We start from the raw sequence: 20,586 nt of genomic DNA on the forward strand, positions 1-20,586 counted from the left end.
GCATATGACAGAATACAAAAAACATTAACATAACACATGCACCAAAGTAGCAAACCCTTTACTTCTCACACTTAGACTATTAGATAGGCTAAGTGTTATGAATGGGGTTTGCACACATGACTACACATATACATTTACCCTAATAAGAAAAAACTAAAAATTGAAAATTAAAAAGAAAACTAACTGGTCAGTAGGGGGGGGGGGGGTCGTTCAGACCTTCCTCCTGCTCCTCCTTGGCGCAGGGGTCTGTGCAGGTGGTTCTTTGGGTTCCTCTTCAGTGGATTCCGGTTGGTTTTCTTCTGCCTCCTATGGTTCATCATCTTTTTCTTCCTCAGGTTCGGTGGGTTCATCGTTCTGGCCTCCATGGCCACTTGTTCCAGCTCCTGTGCTTTTCTTTCCTCTCGCTAATTCTTTAAGTACATTCTCCATCAGGATCGTCAGCCTTGTCATCTCTGCCCGTGATTGCCTGTTCTCCTCTGCCAGTTCGGTTACTGCCTCAGCCTTTGCGCTTGTTCGTTTTGCCCAGCTTGCCCCTCTTGGCCCTGTTGTGCCCTTCCACCAGGGGCTTCTCCCATCGGGTAGAACTGAGGTACTCCTTCTCGGTAGTATACAACGTTTGTGCGGACGAAGAAGGGTACATCGAAAAGGCCAGGAGAGTCGACCATGTACATCGGAGATAGGTCGTCTACCTCTGTTATGATGATGTTGTTGCGCACGAAGGCTCCTAGTATGTTGCAGGGGGACAAGTTCCTAGCTGGGTGGGTGGCTATCAGGTGGCATTGGTAGGCTGTCCAGAATCCCAAATGCAGCCTTCTTCCGCGATTAGCGCACCACATCATGTACAATTCGGTCATAGCAGTTCTGGCGGCTGAATTACTCTGTCCCAGTAAGTTGTAGCCTAAGTAGAGTTGCACCAGTCTGAGCATGGAATTGTTGAAGTGGGTGGATCTGGATGTGGTGGAGGCGAACTGACCAGCATCGAGGTGGGTTAGCTCCTCCCAGGCTTCTTGGGGTTCAAAGTCTACATGCCGCCTTGGTATCCCCCTTTCTCGGCTTCTCCATTCTGGTCCTATAGCCTCCTCCAGGCTACACATCCCCAATCACACGGTCCATTTGATTAGACTCATAGACAGTTCTCCACCGAATGTTCTGAAGGAAATTGACACTTCGTCTAGGTCTATTGTGACTTGGAACCTAAACGTAGTGAAGAATTCCTTGGCTAATCTTACTGATATCTCTGGGTTCCTATTCTTCAACAGCCACTCAAAACCCAATGCTTTTATACTGGCCAGGAAAGAATCACGCACAGATAACTCATCCAGAGAGGGTATGTGGAGTACCTTTCCGCATTTGACTTGCTTGCTGCTATCTTTCTTGTCGTCAAATGCGTCTTGAAGTTTCTTGTTGTTGTAGTGCTTCATGTCCTCCATAAGCTCATCAGTGAGCTCCACCCGCCACCGTCGGTACACAATCCTCTCTACCGGCGGGTGGACTAGTTCTTGGTGGTTATCGGGGAGTTACTACTCATGGTACTCCTCCCCTTCTAGAGAGACATCACTCTCTGACTTTGACTCTTCGCTGGAAGTGTAGTCGCTGTCACTCAACTTCCTTCTCTCTTTTGTCTCTCTGATAACTATGCCGGTATTTGTTGTGCGCTGTTTCTTGACGACTTGCTTCTTCTTGACAGGGGCTTTCCCCTTTCTCTTCCTTTCCTTGTTGTATCTATCTTCATTTTCATTTGCCTTCGCTTATTCGTTGGCTTTTGTTGAAATGTCCTCCTGGGCAGTAGGCTCGGTCACCATGTGGGTACTCGTATCACTTCCTATCGTCTCCTCCCGACCTACTGACTCTGATGCGAGGTCCAGACCCTCAGCCACCTTGTCAGCCTCTTCCTTCTGGTCAGTCGGTGTTGATGAAACTGTCCCTGTTGTCATTTGGGTGTCCTTCTGGCTAGTTGTCGAGGGCTCCTCCCCAGGTTTTGTAGGAGTAGTCTTCTCGTCTTCGCTAGAGACCTCCACTGTATCTGCTACCGTGTTTGCTCCTGCCTTGTTTGACTTCCACTTTCCTAAGCATTTCTGTGACACTCTTTTGGGTTTCTGCCTTTCTGCCTTGGGGTCGTTCTTCAACACTAGCCTCCTCTTGTCTGGCTTTGGTTTAGACACTATTGAGGCTTCCTTTGGTTGTTTTTTGGTCTCTTCTTCTCTTTCCTTCGTTTCCATTGACTGGTATGTCTCTGTTTCCTGCCTTTCCTCTTCACATTGTATCTGTTCTTTGGTTTGTACTTCTCTCATTTCCTCCACTGGCTGGTGGACTACCCCCTCTGATTCATCTGCTACCATGGTTGTTTTCCATCTTCCTACTGCCTGGGATGCGAGGTCCAGTACCTCAGCCACCCCTTCAGGGTTTACCACTATCCTATCTCCTCCACCCAAAACCGATTGGAACTCATCATCCGTCATTAGCCCTTGCTTCCTGGACATTTCATTCAGATCTATCTCCTCCCTCTCTGCTTCTTCGGCTCTGGTTTCAGTGGCTGTTGTCTCCTCTGCTTTATCCTTCTCACCTTCGCTTACCTTCCCTTCGCTCTCCCTTTCCTCTGTTTCTCCCCAGTTGGGATCTTGATAGGCGGAAAGCGGGCTGACGTCGAGTGGCTTTGTTTGTTGGTGTTTGGGAGAAGGGTTAGAGGGCTCTGACTGTGCAGTTGCTGTTGGAGAGGTCTTTTCGGATGTGGGGTTTGAGGTATTTGGAGTGGTGATTGGTGGGTTCACGGTGGTCGCAGTTGGGGTAGGGCTTGGTATCGCCGGCATTCCTTCGGTCAGGCTAAATCCGGCCAGGGTCGCTGTCCAATCTTTGTTCGGGTCTTGTTGCCTTAGATATTCCGCCAGTGCGTCCAAAGGAACCATTGCCGGCGTTGGCTGCGATCGTTGTGGACTCGGCGGCCGCGTCTCCGCCGTCGCTCGGCTTTCTTGGGTGTTGTCACCGGTGGTAGGTGTTGGGTTGCTGGTTGCTTTCTCCCTTGCCATGAGTTGTATTGGTGTTGGTACTCTGTTTCCGGTGGTGGCTCACGGTGGTTTTTTTCGGAGTGGGGTGGTGGTTGTTGAGAGCGGTTGTTTTCTAGGTGAGAGAATGCAGGTAAGGGTTTGTAAAGTGAAGGGGATTAGGCGGTTGGGTATTTTATAATGTGGTGGGCAGTTGAGGGTTTTGACCGGTTGCAGGCGGTTACAGTCGCGACGCTTCGGGTGGGAGGCGGTTGAGCGTTCCCGCAGCTGATTGGACGCTCCTGTCACATCTCTGCTCCACGCGCCGTCCCAATCACTGTAGTCGCCTGCAAAGCTGCACCACGCACCAAAATTCAAACTTTACCCAATTTCTTTCCCTTACTTAGCTAAAAATAGAATTAAAGCAATAAAAGGACTCTTAAATACAATTCAGAGTTTCATCCAAGTGGTATCCTCGTGGTCAGTACGGATTCCAAATTAATATTTAAGATCTGAAAATCTTTTTGGCATTTTTCCTACTTAACTTAAGTTAAATTACTAAATATTCACAATATTTACATCATCATTAATGGTGTTTGAAATTCTACCTGGTCAATAGGCACAAATTATATGAAGTTGGCCAGGTGGAACTCCAAACCCCTTTTCTACTGGCCATTAGACGTTATTAAAGTGTAGTGGAATTTCTTCCACCACACACATCTCTTCATTTTCCCTATATATTTTCAACCTATGCCCATTTACGACAAAAGGTGCAGAGTTAGGGATACTTCCTGAAATTTCGACCGCTCCATTAGCACGTAGTGCAGTGATAATGTAAGGTCCTGCCCATTTTGATTTGAGTTTCCCAGGCATTAGCTTCAGTCTTGATTGGAAGAGTAGTACTTTCTGGCCAACTTGGAGATCCTTGGTTCTCAGATTTTTGTCGTGCCACATCTTTATTTTTTCCTTGTACCACATGGCTGAGTCAAATGACTCCAATCTGAGTTCTTCCAACTCCTGTAGCTGCAACTTCCTTTCTTCCTGACAGGCTTTAGCATCCATGTTAACTTGCTGAACTGCCTAGTATGCTCGGTGCTCAATTCCCACTGGTAAGTGGCACATCTTCCCAAAAACGATGATATATGGGGACATCCCTATCGGCGTTTTGTAGGCTGTTCGATAGACCCACAGAGCATCTTCCAATCTTGTGCTCCAATCCTTTCTAAGGGGTTGACTGTCTTCTCCAAGATGCTTTTTATCTCTTTGTTCGAGATCTCCGCTTGCCCGTTGGCTTGGGGGTGGTAAGGACTAGATAGGCGGTGATGAACCCCGTACTTTTTCATCAAGACTTCGACTATACGGATGCAAAAATGAGTTCCTTGATCGGATATGATTGCCCTTGGTATCCCAAATCGGCTGAATATATAACTCTTGAGGAACTTAGTAACTTCTTTGGATTCACAAGTGCTCGTGGCTTTGGCTTCTATCCACTTTGATACATAGTCGACTGCCATCAAGATGTAGGAATTCCCATAAGATGAGGGAAAAGGACCCATGAAGTCCATGCCCCAGATGTCGAATACTTCACAAACAATCACTGGAACTTGTGGCATTTCATCCCTTGCGGAGATCCCTCCGGTCAGTTGGCAACGGTCACAATCCTTGCAGAACTCGTATGCATCTCTGTTCATAGTCGGCCAGTAGAATCCACTATCCAGCACCTTTCTTGCAGTTTTCCTTGGTCCAAAATGTCCTCCACATGCCAAGGAGTGACAATGTGTTAGTACATCCTGTTGCTCCCAGTCAGGAACACATCTCCTTATTACTTGGTCGGCTCCTGCCTTCCACAAGTATGGGTCGTCCCAGAAATAATACTTTGCTTCACTCTTGATCTTTATCCTGTGAGCCTTTGTCACGTTTGGCGCCATTGGTAGCTCTCCCGTCACTAGGTAGTTGGCCAAGTCCGCATACCAGAGTTCCTGTCCTACTTTCTCCTTGCCCTTGGTTGTTGCGTCCTGCCCAGTAAGCCTCATTACTTCTTCCCAATCGATCTTCCTTGCGGAGAAAATCACCTCACACAAATGCTCTTTCGGGAATCGATCTCGCACATCCTCACCGTTCCCTTCTTGCACTATCCTGCTCAAGTGGTTCGATACTTTGTTCTCAACCCCCTTCTTGTCTTCTACTTCCCAATCAAATTCTTGCAAAAGCAGCACCCATTTGATCAGTCGGGGTTTTGACTCTTTCTTCGCGATGAGATACTTAATGGCCGCATGATCAGTATAGACGGTGACTCTGGATCCTAATAGGTATTGCCTGAACTTCTCGAACGAATAAACAACAACCACCATCTCTTTCTCGGTGGTGCCATAGTTCTGTTGGCCTTGATTCAAGGTCTTAGATGCATAGAATATCACATACCTCTTCCCATCGACCTTCTGACCCAGTACGACCCCCACGGCATAGTCACTAGCATCGCACATCAACTCAAAGGGGTGATCCCAGTTAGGAGCTCGAATGATCGGTGCAGAGATCAACTTTTCCTTGAGAAGGTTAAAGGCAGCTTTGCAATGCTCATCGAAAACGAACTCCACCTCATTCTGGAGGAGTCTGGTAAGAGGTTGGGCGATCTTGGCGAAATCTTTGATAAATCTTTGATAAAATCCAACATGCCCCAGAAAACCTCTTATTCCCTTCTGATCAGTAGGGAAGGGTAGTTTGGATATGACATCCACCTTGGCTTGATCCACCTAGATCCCTCTTTCTGATACCACGTGTCCTAAGACGATTCCTTCTGTAACCATAAAATGGCATTTCTCAAATTCAAAACCAGACTCTTCGCTTGGCACCTTTCCAGCACGACATCCAAATGTTGCAAGCATGAGTCGAAAGAGTCTCCGTAGACCGTGAAATCATCCATGAAGATCTCTATGCAATCTTCAATAAAATCCGAGAATATGCTCATCATACATCGTTGGAAAGTACTTGGGGCGTTGCATAGGCCGAAGGGCATACGCCTATAGGCATAGGTTCCAAACGGACAGGTGAACGTGGTCTTATCCTGGTCCTCGGGGTTCACGTAAATTTGAAAATAGCCACTGTACCCATCCAAAAACAAGAAGTACTTCCTCCCAGCCAGTCGCTCCAGCATTTGATCGATGATTGGCAGGGGGAAATGGTCCTTCCTGGTTGCAGTGTTCAGCTTGCGGTAATCTATACACATTCACCATCCAGTGACCAGTCTGGTAGGCACTAGCTCATTCCTCTCATTCTTAACCACCTGGATCCCTGATTTCTTGGGGACCATATGGATCGGACTGACCCATTCACTATCGGGTACCGAGTATATAATGCCCAGCGAGAGCAACTTCAAGATCTCCTTCAGTATCTCTTCCCGCATGTTTGGATTCACCTTCCTTTGCGAATCTCTATGTGCCTTGGCTCCCTCCTCCAGCCTAATGTGGTGCATGCAGACATCCGGGCTTATCCCCACCAGGTCCGTAAGGCTCAATCCAATAGCCTTCTTGTTTTTGCTCAGCACGGTTAGTAGCCCGTTACTGATGATTATAGGGAACGAGTCTTCCTCCCCGAGGTAGGCATACTTAAGATTCGTTGGAAACTTCTTCAATTCCACTTGTGGGGGTAGTGTGTCTGTAGGCAGAGGGTTCTTTTTAGAATCCCCCTCTTGCTCATGTTCACCATCCGATTTCTCCTCCATACTGGTCGGTAGTAAAGCCCCTGCGGATTCTGCTAGTTCCGACTTCTGACAAAATTCTGTAATTGCTCCTTCGATCTCCTCGTCAGTTAACCCTCGGCTACTGATCAGATCACACCATGCAGCTGCCTCCACATCAACTTGTGCATACACATCCAAGGCTTGGAGTTTTTCCTGCAATAATTCGGTCTCATGAAATTCTTGGACTAGGGGGTCAATAACATCAACATAGCATAGATTTTAAGAATCAATTGGCTTTTTCATGGCTTCATTGATGTCAAAAACAAATTTCTCACCTTTAAATCAATGCAGATTGTCCCCTCAGCCATATCTACAATTGTCTTAGCCGTTCTTAAAAATGGTCTTCCTAACAATATCCCGCTAGACTCCCTAGCTTCTGGTTCACTCATTTTAATTACATAAAAATCAGCGGTATAAGTAAAGTCTTGTATCTTGACCAACACATTTTCTAACACACCCTCAGGATTTATACATGACATATCAGTCAGTTGGATCAACACCCTAGTGTTTGACAACTTTACCCCCTTCAACCGATTATAAATGGATAACGGGATAACATTGATAGATGCTCCTAAGTCACACATTGCATGCTCGATTTTTACATCTCCGATTGTTGTGGGTAAAGTAAAAATACCTGGGTCGGCTCTCTTGGGTGGTAGTTTCTCCTGCACAATAGCTGATGCTATCCCTTCCACCATGATTTTTCCATCCTCCTGGGCTTTTCCGGCTATGAACTCCTTTATAAACTTCCCCAGAGGGGGCAGTCTCACGGCTTGGAGGAATGGTATGGTGACATCCAGCTTCCTGAAGATCGACATGAAATCCACAGGGTTTTGTTTCTTCCTTTTCGTAACAAAAAATATGGAAATGGTTTTTCTCCTTTAGCCTCTTAAATAAGCCTTTGTGGACTTTCCTTTGGTGCCTCCTGGGTTCGAGGTCCCGATGTGGATATTGTTTCTTCAGGTTGCTCGTTTCTGGGTTGTGTTTCTGTCTCCTTTCCTTCCCCAGTAGGCTCCTTGTCTAGAAAAAACGGATCCTCCATCTGAGGCAGAGGCCTCTTGAGCCCTTCCACTGAGAGGGTGTCGCTCAACACCCTTGCTCCACTAGACTCCCCGATAGGGTTCTTGAGTTGAGGTCCATTATAGGCTGTTCCGGACCGCAGTGTGATCTTACTCACATTGGCCTTTTCAGGTACATGGACTGTAGACGGGAGTTTCCCTGAGTTCCCTTTCATTTCGCCCACCGAGTTTGCGAGCTAGGCTAGCTGCCTGTTCATCATATCCATATTTGCCCTATGCTCCTTCTGGGCACTTTGCATTCCTTGCATTGTTTCATTACTGGACTGCAAGTCGCTTTTAATGCTCTGCTGCGAAGCAAGCATCTCTCCCATCATGTCCTCCATAGACCTCCTCGACCTATTTGGATGATGGAACTGGTTCGAACCTTGGTGCTGGTTATACTGGGGTGGTGGGTTTGGCTGGTAGCCTGAGAAATTTTGTTGGTTTTGGTTCGGTGGGTACTGGTTATACTGGGCAGGATTGTACTGGTCGTGGTTGTGCTGGTACTGATTTTGGCTTTGGGATTGGAATTGATTCTGGTTTTGGTTGTGATTGTTGTTTTGAGGCCCTTGGTTATACTGGTTCTGGTTCTGGTAGTTCCAGTTAGGTTTGGTATACTGAAAAGCATGTTTCAAGCAGTTTCACGCGAATAGAATCTTGCTTGTATACGTAAAAATCTACAATCCACTTTTAACCCAATTCGGTATTATTCGAGCAGTTCCGCACGAATAGAATCACTATTATTATTACATTGTGTTTGCTTGTGCATTAATAAGATGTTTTATAAACATTTAAATGTATAAGAAGCAAACAAAGCCTAAGTCTTTTGCTTAGTAGACTGGTTGTGGGCGGCGTCCACTTTAAGGTAACTACAGTCGGTTCTATGCAATGCTTTGCAAAAGAGAAAGAAGAATTTCACAACCTAGATAGGCTTTGGCTACCTATCGTGAAAGGTTGCAATGTCAGTCCGCATATTCCTAAGCCTTACTGAAATAAGATGGCATTGGTGTGGTATAGCACTGAACGGATCTAACAGCAAGACGTGTCTTTATGCTATCTACTGAAAGACTAGGTCTTGATAAAATACTATTTCTTAATCTACAAATGTTAGCATTGAGCATACGGTATTGATTATGCACTACTTTGACTTATCAAATGATGCGGGTTTTTCACAACCCAATAATCCTCATATATTGGGTAGTGGTGATTAATATCTAGCGGTGCTAGGATTGCTATTATGTTGAAACGTGCGCGAGATGAGTCTCGTTTGATAATGTCCTCAAGAGGAGCTCGAACAAGGTTTTATTATTCGGAAAACTGGTCAGTTGGAGTTTTATTACTCTATGAATAATAAATAAATGTTTCTTGCTTAATCCACTCTTGGAGTTAATAAGATATTAATTAATTAAGTTCATAGCAGACATTAATTAATTAATGGACATTTATATCTTAAGCGCGGAAAATAAATAATAAACAAAGTGGAAACCCGAATTACTTGTAATTTCGGATTTGGATGGGGAGAGTTCAATATTACTTCTGTAGTGGCTGCTCGTAATATTCCAATATAAGCTTGTATTAAATTGTGGGTTCAATTTAATTAGTAAAAATCTAATTGGGGGAGCCCATATCCAAAACCTTTCATAGATCCCTGTCTGGGCCCAAAAGGAACTTAATATAAATAGGAGAATAAATGAGACAGAAATGATTATTATTTATGATGAAAATTTCGATCCTTTCTCTCTACAGAAGGAGATGATTTTTTCTTGTTATTTTCTCCTCCGTGAAAATTTCAGCTCCTCCTCCGTGAGGAATTTTTTGTCTTCTTTATTCGAGTCCTAGTATTTTGATAAGATCAGCCCACCCTGATATCGAGATACAGTTCGGGAACCAGAGAGAAGATCTGTGGTCTAGTATCGAAGATCATCACGTGGAGAAGGCGCGAGCAATCGTCGATTCTTTGGAGAATCAAAATCGGTAACCCTAAACCATAGAATTCATGTTTTAGGTTTTACTTTCTATGAGCATGAATTATTTGCGTTCTAGCATGCAATTATCTGTTTAACATGTGAATTGATTAATCGCATAATCGGTCAAATAGATCCGTATCTGATTTATTTGTTTTGTGCAAGTCTTCCGCTGTGCAAGGGGCACCAAACCCCAGCAATTGGTATCAGAGCCAAAAAATCAGAGCCAATTTTTTGGCTCTGATTATGTGGATTAATTTCATGTTATGTGAATTTCTTGAATGCATGTTTTAAATGTTGCCTGTTTGGATAATTTGCGAAACCTTTTCTCACCGAATTGTGTTGTTTTTATCCATGAATATCAAATCGACGTGTTATGAGAAATCTAATTCCTAATATGTGTAATGATCGCTCCAATTTTTTTTGGGGTACGTGCTTTGAATTGCTATGTACTACCTCTGCCCCTGAAAATTTGATACAGTTTACTATTTCGGTCCGTCCCTGAAAATTTGATACACTTCACTTTTACCATTTTTGGTAGTGGACCCCATATCCCACTAACTCATTCCTACTCACATTTTATTATAAAACTAATACTTTAAAAGTAGGACCCACATCCCACCAACTTTTTTAACTCACTTTCCATTACATTTCTTAAAACCCGTGTCGGGTCAAAGTGTAGCAAATTTTGGGGGACGGAGGTATAAATGATTAAATATCTTAATTACATACACAATATATTCTGTTTCCAATTACCTGTACGTGGAATGAATTGCGGCAATTGCCGTAAAAATTCATTATGTTTGAATTGCGTGGATTGGAGAATCAGCGATATAAGGCAGCAGCACCGGCGATCTGTACGCGCAGCAGTGACGAGATCAAAAGTGCAGCAGCTGCTGCGAAGATGGCAATGCAGCAGCACCGTCAGCTCGAGTGGGAGCCCGTTGGCAGATTCCCGGACTCGTGAAGCGACGGTAGCGCTGCAGTGGAGCAGGAGCAGCGGCGAATTCAACGCTGCGGTGCCGAAAGGGCTGTCGGAGGCGACGCAGGAGCAGCGACGACGATGCAGCAGCAGCGTCAGTGACGACGCAGCAGCATCGATGTCGGGCAGCAGCGGCGTCCCTCCGTGAGCAGCCCCAACAGCGCGTGAAACTAGGGTTTGTCCTATGCGCAACCCGTGCGACGTCGCATCGTCTCGCCCGTGACTTCGCTTTCCAAAATTGATTAGGATTTTCATATATTTGGATTCAATTTTGGAAATAATTCAAGATTATTTTGGAAATTAGATTTAAATATAACTTGTGGATTTTATATATTATATATGATTTGATTTTGTATTAAATCATGGATTAATTATAGATTTTAGCCTTATTTTATGGATTTGTAGGGATTTAATTCCTAGATCAATCCTAGTTAAATTTGGATAATGACAATCTAATTTTTATTTATATCCTATGGATTAATGTGGATTTATCCCTAGACAAATCCTAGTTGGATAGATAAATATAATATTATTTTATTCTTATCCTATGAGTTTATATGAATTTATTCATAGATAAATTCTAGATGGATTTGAATAATGACAATATAATATTTTATTCTTATCTTATAGATTTATATGGATTTGTTCCTAGATAAATCTTGGATAGATTTGAATAATCATAATATAATATTATCTTATTCTATAGATTTATATAGATTTATTCCAAATAGATCCTAGTTGAATTAGGATAACCATTTATATTAATTTATTTTATCCTATAGATTTGAATAGATTTAATTCTATTAAGACAAAACTTAGATGGATTAAAATAAGTATTAATCCAAGTTATCCTTATCTTTTGGATTTATGTCCTAGATTGATTAGGATGTTAATGATATATAAGAAAATCCTTATTTAATTGGATCTAGATAAATTTGTTTATCTAAGAAATCCTAAGTAATGTTTGATATATTCTGGATGTTTATTCTAAATAGTATTAAGATTTGTATAAATCTTGGTTGATTGGATTTTATTTATGTTAAGGATTATGATGGAAATGTTTCCATCTAGTAATATCTTAATACGATTAATAATGATAATCCTAGATCAACGTTATCTTGAATTGTAGGATTTGCTTTTATCGAAATAAAATCTTGAATAATCCTAAATGGATTTAGATAGTTAACACTATCTTGATAAATTCTAAATAAATTTGGATAATTATTGTCCAATATAAAACTTAATTATTTAATTGATTCTCCCTTGACTAGATTAAATAATTGTCGATGATTATCATGTGTGTTTAAATGTCATGCATTAAATGGATTTATCTGTTTATTTGGTGTTTATATATTTCAAGTGGATTATCTGCTTTATCTGCTTATGTGATAATTATGCAAAAACCATACAAATATCTAAGTGATGATTACAACAAGTGCGTTGTATACGGTCTCCATTGGTTGGTCTGCCAAATTTTGTGAAGCTAGTTTCTAATATTATCACCACCCACTTTGTGGGGACAATAATCCTACGAAACAGTAAGTTCATAAGGGCGGGCGAACTTCTCACACAATAAATAAATGAACTATAAAGTGGTTCCCAATATTATCGCCACCCACTTTGTGGGGACAATAATCCTAAGGAACTACGAGTTTCAGGGTTCAATCAGAATTTATGAGATAGTTTGATTTTGTCATCAGCACATGAACATTATCATAGGAGTGTGTTGTAGAGATAAAATTCTGTAATGCTAAATCTGATGGTCGTGCTTAGGCAACATTAGGCGGCCATGCCATGTTTTGTGGTCTCTGGACTATTCGTCGGTGTTGTGACCAGTAAAATTGTCAAAATTTTAATGCGTATAAACCTCCTTTGGAGGGTACAATTTTTTAAATTTTGTTGTTGTAAGATACATAATTGTTTTGTGGTTATTTGTGATTATGTATTAAGTATAAGTATGTGATAATAAGTTTATTTGTCAATTCTTCATAATGTCATTCAATATTTTGTCTGCGATCCTTAAAGAAACTCGAATGCCAAAATTATGTAGACCGGAAACGAAAATGGATAAGATTCTCATCGCTGAAAACCTTGGAGTTTATACTCAATGATTCATGTCCTCCATTTCCTCGACAAAATTCCACGAAGAATGTTCGAGAATGCATTATGCATGTACTTGACAAGCTCTTTGAGGAATAAGGTCCAGCTATTTTCCTTTAAGTAGCTCGACAAGTCTTGGTTAATGACGATGAAAGATGGATATCAATAGAATCTGTCAAGATGATTCGATTGGAATATCCTAGAGTGACAGAATGTTTTGAGGATCTTTTGATCACTCAAATAGTATTTCTGACACAAGTCATCGCCTAAAGTAATAAGAAATTACTACAAGAAGGTTTAACTGAAAAGTAGAAAATCTTCAGATAATAGTCGTTATATTACTGTGACAGGAAAGTAACATGATAGATGACGAATTTATAAAGGTTGCATTTTTCTTAAGTCCTAGTTCATTTGAACAAAAGACTAGATATGGAAATGGGAGAGTCTGAATTGTCATCAAAGTTTGTTTAAAGCAAGAAAAGATGCTTTGTGAGTTGGATTGACCTATTTTATTGAAGGACAATGACTTACATGACAATGCAACTTCTAAGTAAGAGATCCTGATCCAGTTAGGTTTTTGTTACAGTGGGAGCTATTAATGCTCAACTATTGTTTTATGGTTGATGCTTAAAGCATCATAGTATTAAAATAATATAAGTGCGACAAGGTTAGTATTCAACAACACATCAACTTCTTAACCATTGAATGATAAAGTATTTATAGCTCTTAGTCTTAAGGCCAAGAAAATACTTAGCAATTGTTCGAACTAATCTAGACTATCAAGATTTTAACATTTTGTTAAATAGCTTGAAAGTCGAGAATGTCTGTTTGATGCACTATAAGTTAGAATCAATTGAATATTCAAGATATTCAGAATACTTATAGAAGTGCGACATAGAAAGACTAGCAGGTCTCAATGGTTTACACCATAAGGAGACGAGCAAACGGTTATGATCAGTAGTGGGAGTCTAATCTCCATTGACGAATCCAAGCATTCTTCTAATGAATGGGATAGTTATGTAAGAAGAAATCGAAGTCTTTCTAAGACAAGTTTAATTAAGTGATGGGTTGTACTCATTAAAATCTTATCATTGATGAGATAAACATTAAAGAAACTACCAACATCAGTACCTTCTACAAAACACGAGCTGTGGACTAGAGCGTCTCTAGTCTAGCACATCTCAAGGTGTAATGTTGTTCCAACACGTGTTAGAAAAGTGTCCAAGAAATTGGAGTTGAGTACTGAGGCATGTTTTAAGGTTTGTCCCAAATGATGTAAGGTTAAAAGTTCTATAATCTTCAAAGATATAATTCTTTTATGAAGATCAAGAGATAACTACAAGCCTAACAACGTGATAACCCTCAAGATAAAGAGAGAGATATCGGATTTTCCACATTACCAAAGAATTATACCATTGCAAACTTTTGCACTAATAAAATCAACTTCAGGACCTATGATTGTGAGTACCAGGTTGTAGTGGGAGCGTTCTTAGGAACATAAAAAGTTCATGAGTCTAAGAGTGTCGTAAGACTCAGTCTTAGATTAACTTGAACATAATCTCTTTAACTACAATGTAGTATTGGTTCATTTGGATATTCATCCTTGAAAAGGTGATAGATTCCAAACTACAATCTAAGATAGACAACATGTTTTACAAGACTTGCAATACTACCTATAGGTTGTGTCAGTCAGTAGGACCTAGTATATTTGCAAGTGTGAATGTGGATCTCAAAAGGCTAGACAATGACAATGGGGTATACCTAAAGAGAACAATCTTCTCGCGGTCGTTGTTCCAGGATTTATTTGATCCTATTGTCTATTAGAACTTACATAAATTAGAATGTATGTATTATGATTGTCAAGACAGCCTTCTATAAATAGAAGTCTTGAGGAAATCATCTACTACAACGTCCTAATAGATATGTAATTAAGAGCAAGAAACGCATGATTGGTAGCTTATAAAGACCTTCGTGGTCTTAGGCAAGCATCTAAATCAGAGTATATGTGTTTTATCAAAATTGTCAAATGTCTAAAATTTGATTTTTGCCCATAGCAGTGTTGTAAGCACCAGGAAGTTGAAAGTGCATTACATATGGTATTATTGGTACAAAAGTTGCAAACAACTAAGATTGGCATCTGGCGTAGGAAACTGGTTGTCTGCACAGTTTAAGATAAAAGATTTGAGAGAAACTAATTACATTCTTAGCATCTAAGTCCTTTTAAGATTGCTAGAAAGAATGTTGAGATTCTCTTAGGAATCTTATATCTATACATTGCTTGGAACATTTTAGCATTAGAAATTCCATGAAACGGTTTATACCTTTCAATATGGAATTGTCTTGTCTCTAGTCAAGTGTCGTTTGACGCTTAGTGAGATTAAGAATTATGAGACTAGTTTCGGAGATAGTTGTCTCATGTATGCTATAATGTGTACTAAGTTTGATATTAGTTGTGCTTATGCATGACAAGTGTATATCATATTAACCATGGCAAATGATTTTGATTGGGGTAAAGAATATATCCTAGTGCTTGAGAAAGGGTAGTAACTATATTCTAGTTTATCAGTCATTCATGTAATATCCTTGGGGTTACAATGTCTTAGTTTTATGACTAATCAGTGATCGAGTAAGTCATCCTATGAAATGTGTTTACCTTAGCAATATCTTCCTAATAGCTTTAATCGTAAGTTTGAGTATGCCTATGAGTATTATTTTTTTATTACTCTAGTGAAGGCTAACTCAAGGGAATTTTTTTCACTTTCCATTTATTTTTACAACATTCTTTTTGTTTTTTATATTATTTTGATAAATATTTCTCTATAAATACCCACATTTTCTTCTCAATTTTCACACTTCTCACTCTTTCCTTTTACAAATTCATTTTTCAATCCATCTACAAATTTGTCGGAAATGAATCGAAGAGTTCAAGTAGCGTTCGCGCAATATGCACATGCAATGACGTGGGATCCCTACAATTCGGAAACATAGATTATGTTGAGAAAATGTTCAGCGACGCTAGTTGCTACTTGTATATTAATTTTAAATGAAATGTGATTGGAATGAGTTGATGGAATGTGAGACCTTATTAAATGGTAAAAATGAACTAGGAATCCTATTCGCGGACGGACTAAATGGAAAAACGGGACTCCTATTCGTGGACAGACGGAGTGACTATTTTATTAGCACTACAACTATTTGCAAATATAACAAGGTAATTGTAGTACTCCCTCCATCCCACAAGAATATGCACTTTTCCTTTTCAGTCCGTTCCACAAGAATATGTACTTTCTAATTTTGGAAACTCTTTTTTCTTGATTGAGGTGAGACCCATTCTCCACTAACAATATTTTAATTACTTTTTCTTTTTACCTCTCTTTTACTTTTCTAATTGTGGATTAAAACCCGTGCCCAACTGAAATGCATATTCTTGTGTGACTGAGGGAGTATAGCCAAAGGGTAAGAACAAGGTTGCCAAAGGAAACAATAAACGATTGCAATATAAAATATTTGTGAAAACAGATGGCAACAAGGGAATTCATACGATCATGGATGTCGTGCGTAAAAGGATTCACTCAAGATCACAGGGTTTACCTTTCCATCTATGAGGCGCGAATCAAGGATTTTCAACTGGATGGAAACCAGAGGGGTCATGTAGTAAGTAAAACTATCGAGCAATACATATCCAAGACCCCTAACACAAATAGACGCATCACAAGTTCCACATAGATTACTTCTCAATACAGTTTCCTTCAAATTCATTAGAATTACGTGGGCGACATTCTCGGATTTTACACATGAAATAGTAATCCTACTACTAGTTTTTGAATTTTTTTGAAAAAGAGATAAAGCCATGATTATGGGAACTGGCGGAGTGGTGCGAGAACTGAGCATTCGATTCAGGAACCAAACCTTCTCCAAATCCAATGGGAATGGACATACTTCAAGACTGAGAGTATGATAACTCACAACATTAACACACTTTTCTATTATCCATAAGAAATAGTACATAGAATCAATCACTATATTTTCACTCATTTAGTTTCATTCAACGTTAAGCCTTCAAATAGTGTATATAGCAAGAATTGTAGCAAAATCACATTTTCCCTATATTTTGAATTACTTTAAGACTAATAATAGGACTTTTCATTTGATCTCATGTCCACAATTTGATAGAAAATTTGTAGCTACATTTCCTTATCTCATGCTTATCCATCCTTATTGCATACTATAAAACTTTGTGAACATCAATCAATTAACCTATTTTGACAAAAACCTTATCCATTTTCCTTTTCTCCTATCTCTGACCTGCTAACATATTTCTCATCTAAAAAAAAGAAGAGTTATCAAAGTGCATGCATGTAAGAATTTGAATAATGTCAGTGAAACAAACTTCAGCTTCAGAAGGGAATGTGGAGGGACCACATGGGGAAGAAACATTGATATGTCAATTTATTCACATGACAAATTCACAGGGAAGCACATGGTTTGGGGGAAATCCGTTCACCTACACGGTGCCACTTCTCCTGGCGCAGATTTCTCTCATCTTCTTCGTCACAAGCCTTATTTGGCTCTTCCTTAGGCCTTGCAAGCAAGGAATGATCAGCGCACAACTCATCGTAAGAGCCACCTCTCTTCCATTCTTACCATCATATCACGTGTTTTATCTGGTGATCTTAAATAGGGAGGCGTCATCATGGGAAGATCTTGCTTGGGTCAAATCAAAGCTTACAGCGATATGATATTTCCTTCGGAAGGAAGACATGTTCTAGAAACATCAGCGGACCTAGGGTTCATCTTGTATCTCTTTATACTCGGAGTCCACACAGATCTTAACTTGGTGAAGAAAGTTGAGAGATACGCAGTGGTCATTGGCGTTTCCTGCTTTATGGTGCCTCTGGCTACCGGCATGGGTGCCATTGTCATGGTGACTCGCACCATGGAGCTTGACCCCTTGACAAAACAATGTCTCCCTCTTGTTGCAAGTCTAACGTCCATATCGTCATTCCCGGTGATCACCAGCCTGCTGACTGACCTCAAAATTCTCAACTCAGAGATCGGGAGAATTGCAACACTGACGGCCCTAGTGAGCGACATTTGCAACTATGCTATCTCTCTTGTTTTTGGTGGAGTGGTTGTGTATCTGATGAGCAAACAGTTCACAATGATAATATCCATTATTAGTTCCATATTTTTTCTCCTTGTCATCCTCTTCATACTCCGTCCCCTGGTCGCATGCGTAGCTAATCGTGTTCCAGAGGGGGATCAGATGAAGCAGTCACAGTTTGTTGTGGTGGCGGTGTTGGTGTTGGTATGCGGCTTGGGTTCCGAGGTTTTGGGGCAACCAGCGGGGCTTGGCACTTTTATCTTGGGCATTGCGCTTCAGAATGATGGTAGTATGCTAGCTACTAAGATGGAGACATTCAGCATTGGGGTGCTTGTTCCGGCCAAGTTTGTTATTAGTGGTCTTATTGTGGATGTTTCATCCATCCAATCTATTTCTGGATCTGCATATGGGATACTTCTTCTCATCTGCTACACTTCTAAGTTCCTCGTTGTATTTATCCTTTCCCTCTACTACAAGTTTTCCATTAGAGACGCCACGGTGTTCTCTCTGATCATGTGCTGCAAAGGCGCCATCGAAGCTGCTCTTTACATCACCTTGTTCGAGGATGGGGTCATAGGGCATGAAGCATACTCTATTTTGTTACTATCAATGCTAATGATGACCGGAATAGCCAGACCTCTAATAGCACACCTCTACGACCCCTCATCTCGATACTTGGGCATCTGCAAGAACTCCATCATGTTAAACCAGCCCCACGATGAGTTGCGGATACTCCTCTGCATCCACGACACCGACAATATCCCCACCATCATCACCGTCCTTGACGCCATGCACGGCAGCAGGCCTATCACGCTCTTCGCCCTCGGCCTCATGGAGCTCAAGGGCAGAGGCGCTGCAGTCCTCGAACAGACCACCGACACCACCTCCAATCAAGCTGCAAAAGCCCTAAACTCTCTATCAGATAGGAACGCCGGCCGCCTCGTCGTCCGCCACTTCACCTCTATCTCTCCCTACGCGAGCATGCACGTCGATGTATGCACCCTCGCTGCCGACCAAGCCACCAACATTGTCATCCTCCCTTTCCACAAGCAGTTCACCATAAACGGTGGCTTGGGGCTCAACTCCCCGCAAGTAAGGACAGTGAACCAGAACGTGATGTCAAAGTCCCCCTGCTCTGTCGCCATCCTAATCGACCGAGGCCAGTTCATTAGGCCCAATAGCCCTACCTTCCACATTTGCCTACTCTTCCTAGGCGGCATGGATGACTGTGAGGCCCTCGCCTTATGCACCAGCTTCATCAACAACCAAAACGTGACCCTCACTTTCATCTGGATACGGCCGTGGGACCATGCCAAGCATGGTGACCTAAATATGGAGATTGAGATGGTGAACCAGTTCAAGGCGAAGACAGCGGGGAATAAGAGGGTCACGTACGCGGAGGAGCTGGTGCGGGACGCCATAGACACCACAAAGGTTATCGGATCGGTGAAGGACTACAATTGTAATTTGTGTGTCGTGGGGCGGTACCACGACACAAAGTCAGAGATCTTGGCCGGGATTAATGATTGGAGCGAGTGTCCGGAGCTCGGGATCATCGGAGATATGATGGCAACTCCTGATTTTCAGTTTTCTTTATTGGTAGTGCAACAGCAACAACAACTCCCTGACTACGCCACACTCCAACCCATTGCTAGCGGGTACATTTCATCGTCTCGCTACAGCGATTGCAAAGATGACTTCGACTCATTTCACCGTGTCTAAAATCTAGTGTGGGATTGTCAACTGTTTGTGTTGATTAAATTATGGGAATTAATCGCACATTTTGTGTTTGAGTTTCATTCTAAACAACAATGAGATTACCACAATTTTGCAGTTATCATCTATAATGTCAAAGGCTAGCAATTAAGATGTGGAAAAGAGTAACGAAATCTAAAATTAAGGGATTTCGGGAATCTTGAAAATGAAATTATATTACATTGACATTAACATTGAAATTGATATTGATGCTTCATTTTTATTCTCTAACCTTGTTTCCGGAAGTTGTGAACAACTCAAAGAGAAGGGCAGCTTTCCATTCTTTTAATGTGAGTACCTTTTTATGAATGCTCATTTTGCAAAAGCAACATTTTATTCTTAAATTCGAACAGTTACTTTAGGTTACAATTAGCACGATTTAATTTTGATAGTTCTATTGTGGAATATTAACTTCTGAAAAAAAATAAAGATTGTAATATACTTATCATTTTAAAATTGATTCATGTAAGATATGATTTCTAATTTTCGTAAAAAACTGATTAAGAACAATGCCAAATAATGTCACAAACACAAGTTTTAATTCAAATTGATTGTTCCAATTTTGATTTATCTTTGTTTATGTTGTAGTTGATCAAGATGAAAGACTCCTCTCAATTATTATCGAGGCGAGGAATGTTTTATGGGGGCATGTTAGGGTGCCACCATCCCTTCAAATAACACCATACCACCATTCCTAGCCAATCATTTGTATACATGGACGAATAATAAGCTGCCCCGTGGCAAAAAAAAAATTAAAAAATCTGAAAAAGACGGCCAACAATTTGTTGCTCTTTATACAACAATTTTTTTTGTCCAGCAATATCCGACACGCTATATAACAATCTATAGATTGTTGTGTAGTGTTTGTAATATTGATGTGTAGCGTTTATAATATTGCTGTATAAGTGG

The 20,586-nt window shown here is 41.0% G+C and overlaps 1 protein-coding gene and 1 pseudogene across 1 annotated transcript; one reads left to right on the forward strand and one right to left on the reverse strand.

The window, feature by feature from the left end:
* Window positions 1–306: 306 nt before the first annotated feature.
* LOC148933355 (uncharacterized) lies at window positions 307–2,807 on the reverse strand (annotated as a pseudogene).
* Window positions 2,808–17,091: 14,284 nt separating this feature from the next.
* Window positions 17,092–19,716, forward strand: LOC125217847 (cation/H(+) symporter 13-like). Its single transcript, XM_048119405.2, has 2 exons — window positions 17,092–17,434; window positions 17,500–19,716. Exons 1-2 carry the CDS (start codon window positions 17,192–17,194, stop codon window positions 19,642–19,644), a joined length of 2,388 nt encoding a protein of 795 aa, XP_047975362.1. The 5' UTR covers window positions 17,092–17,191; the 3' UTR covers window positions 19,645–19,716.
* Window positions 19,717–20,586: the final 870 nt, after the last annotated feature.

Source organism: Salvia hispanica, chromosome 1 (genome assembly GCF_029641045.1).
Source record: "Salvia hispanica isolate PSC_SH4W2 chromosome 1, Shi_PSC_v1, whole genome shotgun sequence".
In the NCBI taxonomy this organism is placed as follows: Eukaryota; Viridiplantae; Streptophyta; class Magnoliopsida; order Lamiales; family Lamiaceae; genus Salvia; species Salvia hispanica.

Coding starts and splice junctions, on each gene's coding strand:
- LOC125217847 (XM_048119405.2), top strand. CDS start 17,192: ATGTCAGTGAAACAAACTTCAGCTTCAGAAGGGAATGTGGAGGGACCA. Junction 17,435..17,499: donor TGATCAGCGCACAACTCATC/GTAAGAGCCACC, acceptor GATCTTAAATAG/GGAGGCGTCATCATGGGAAG.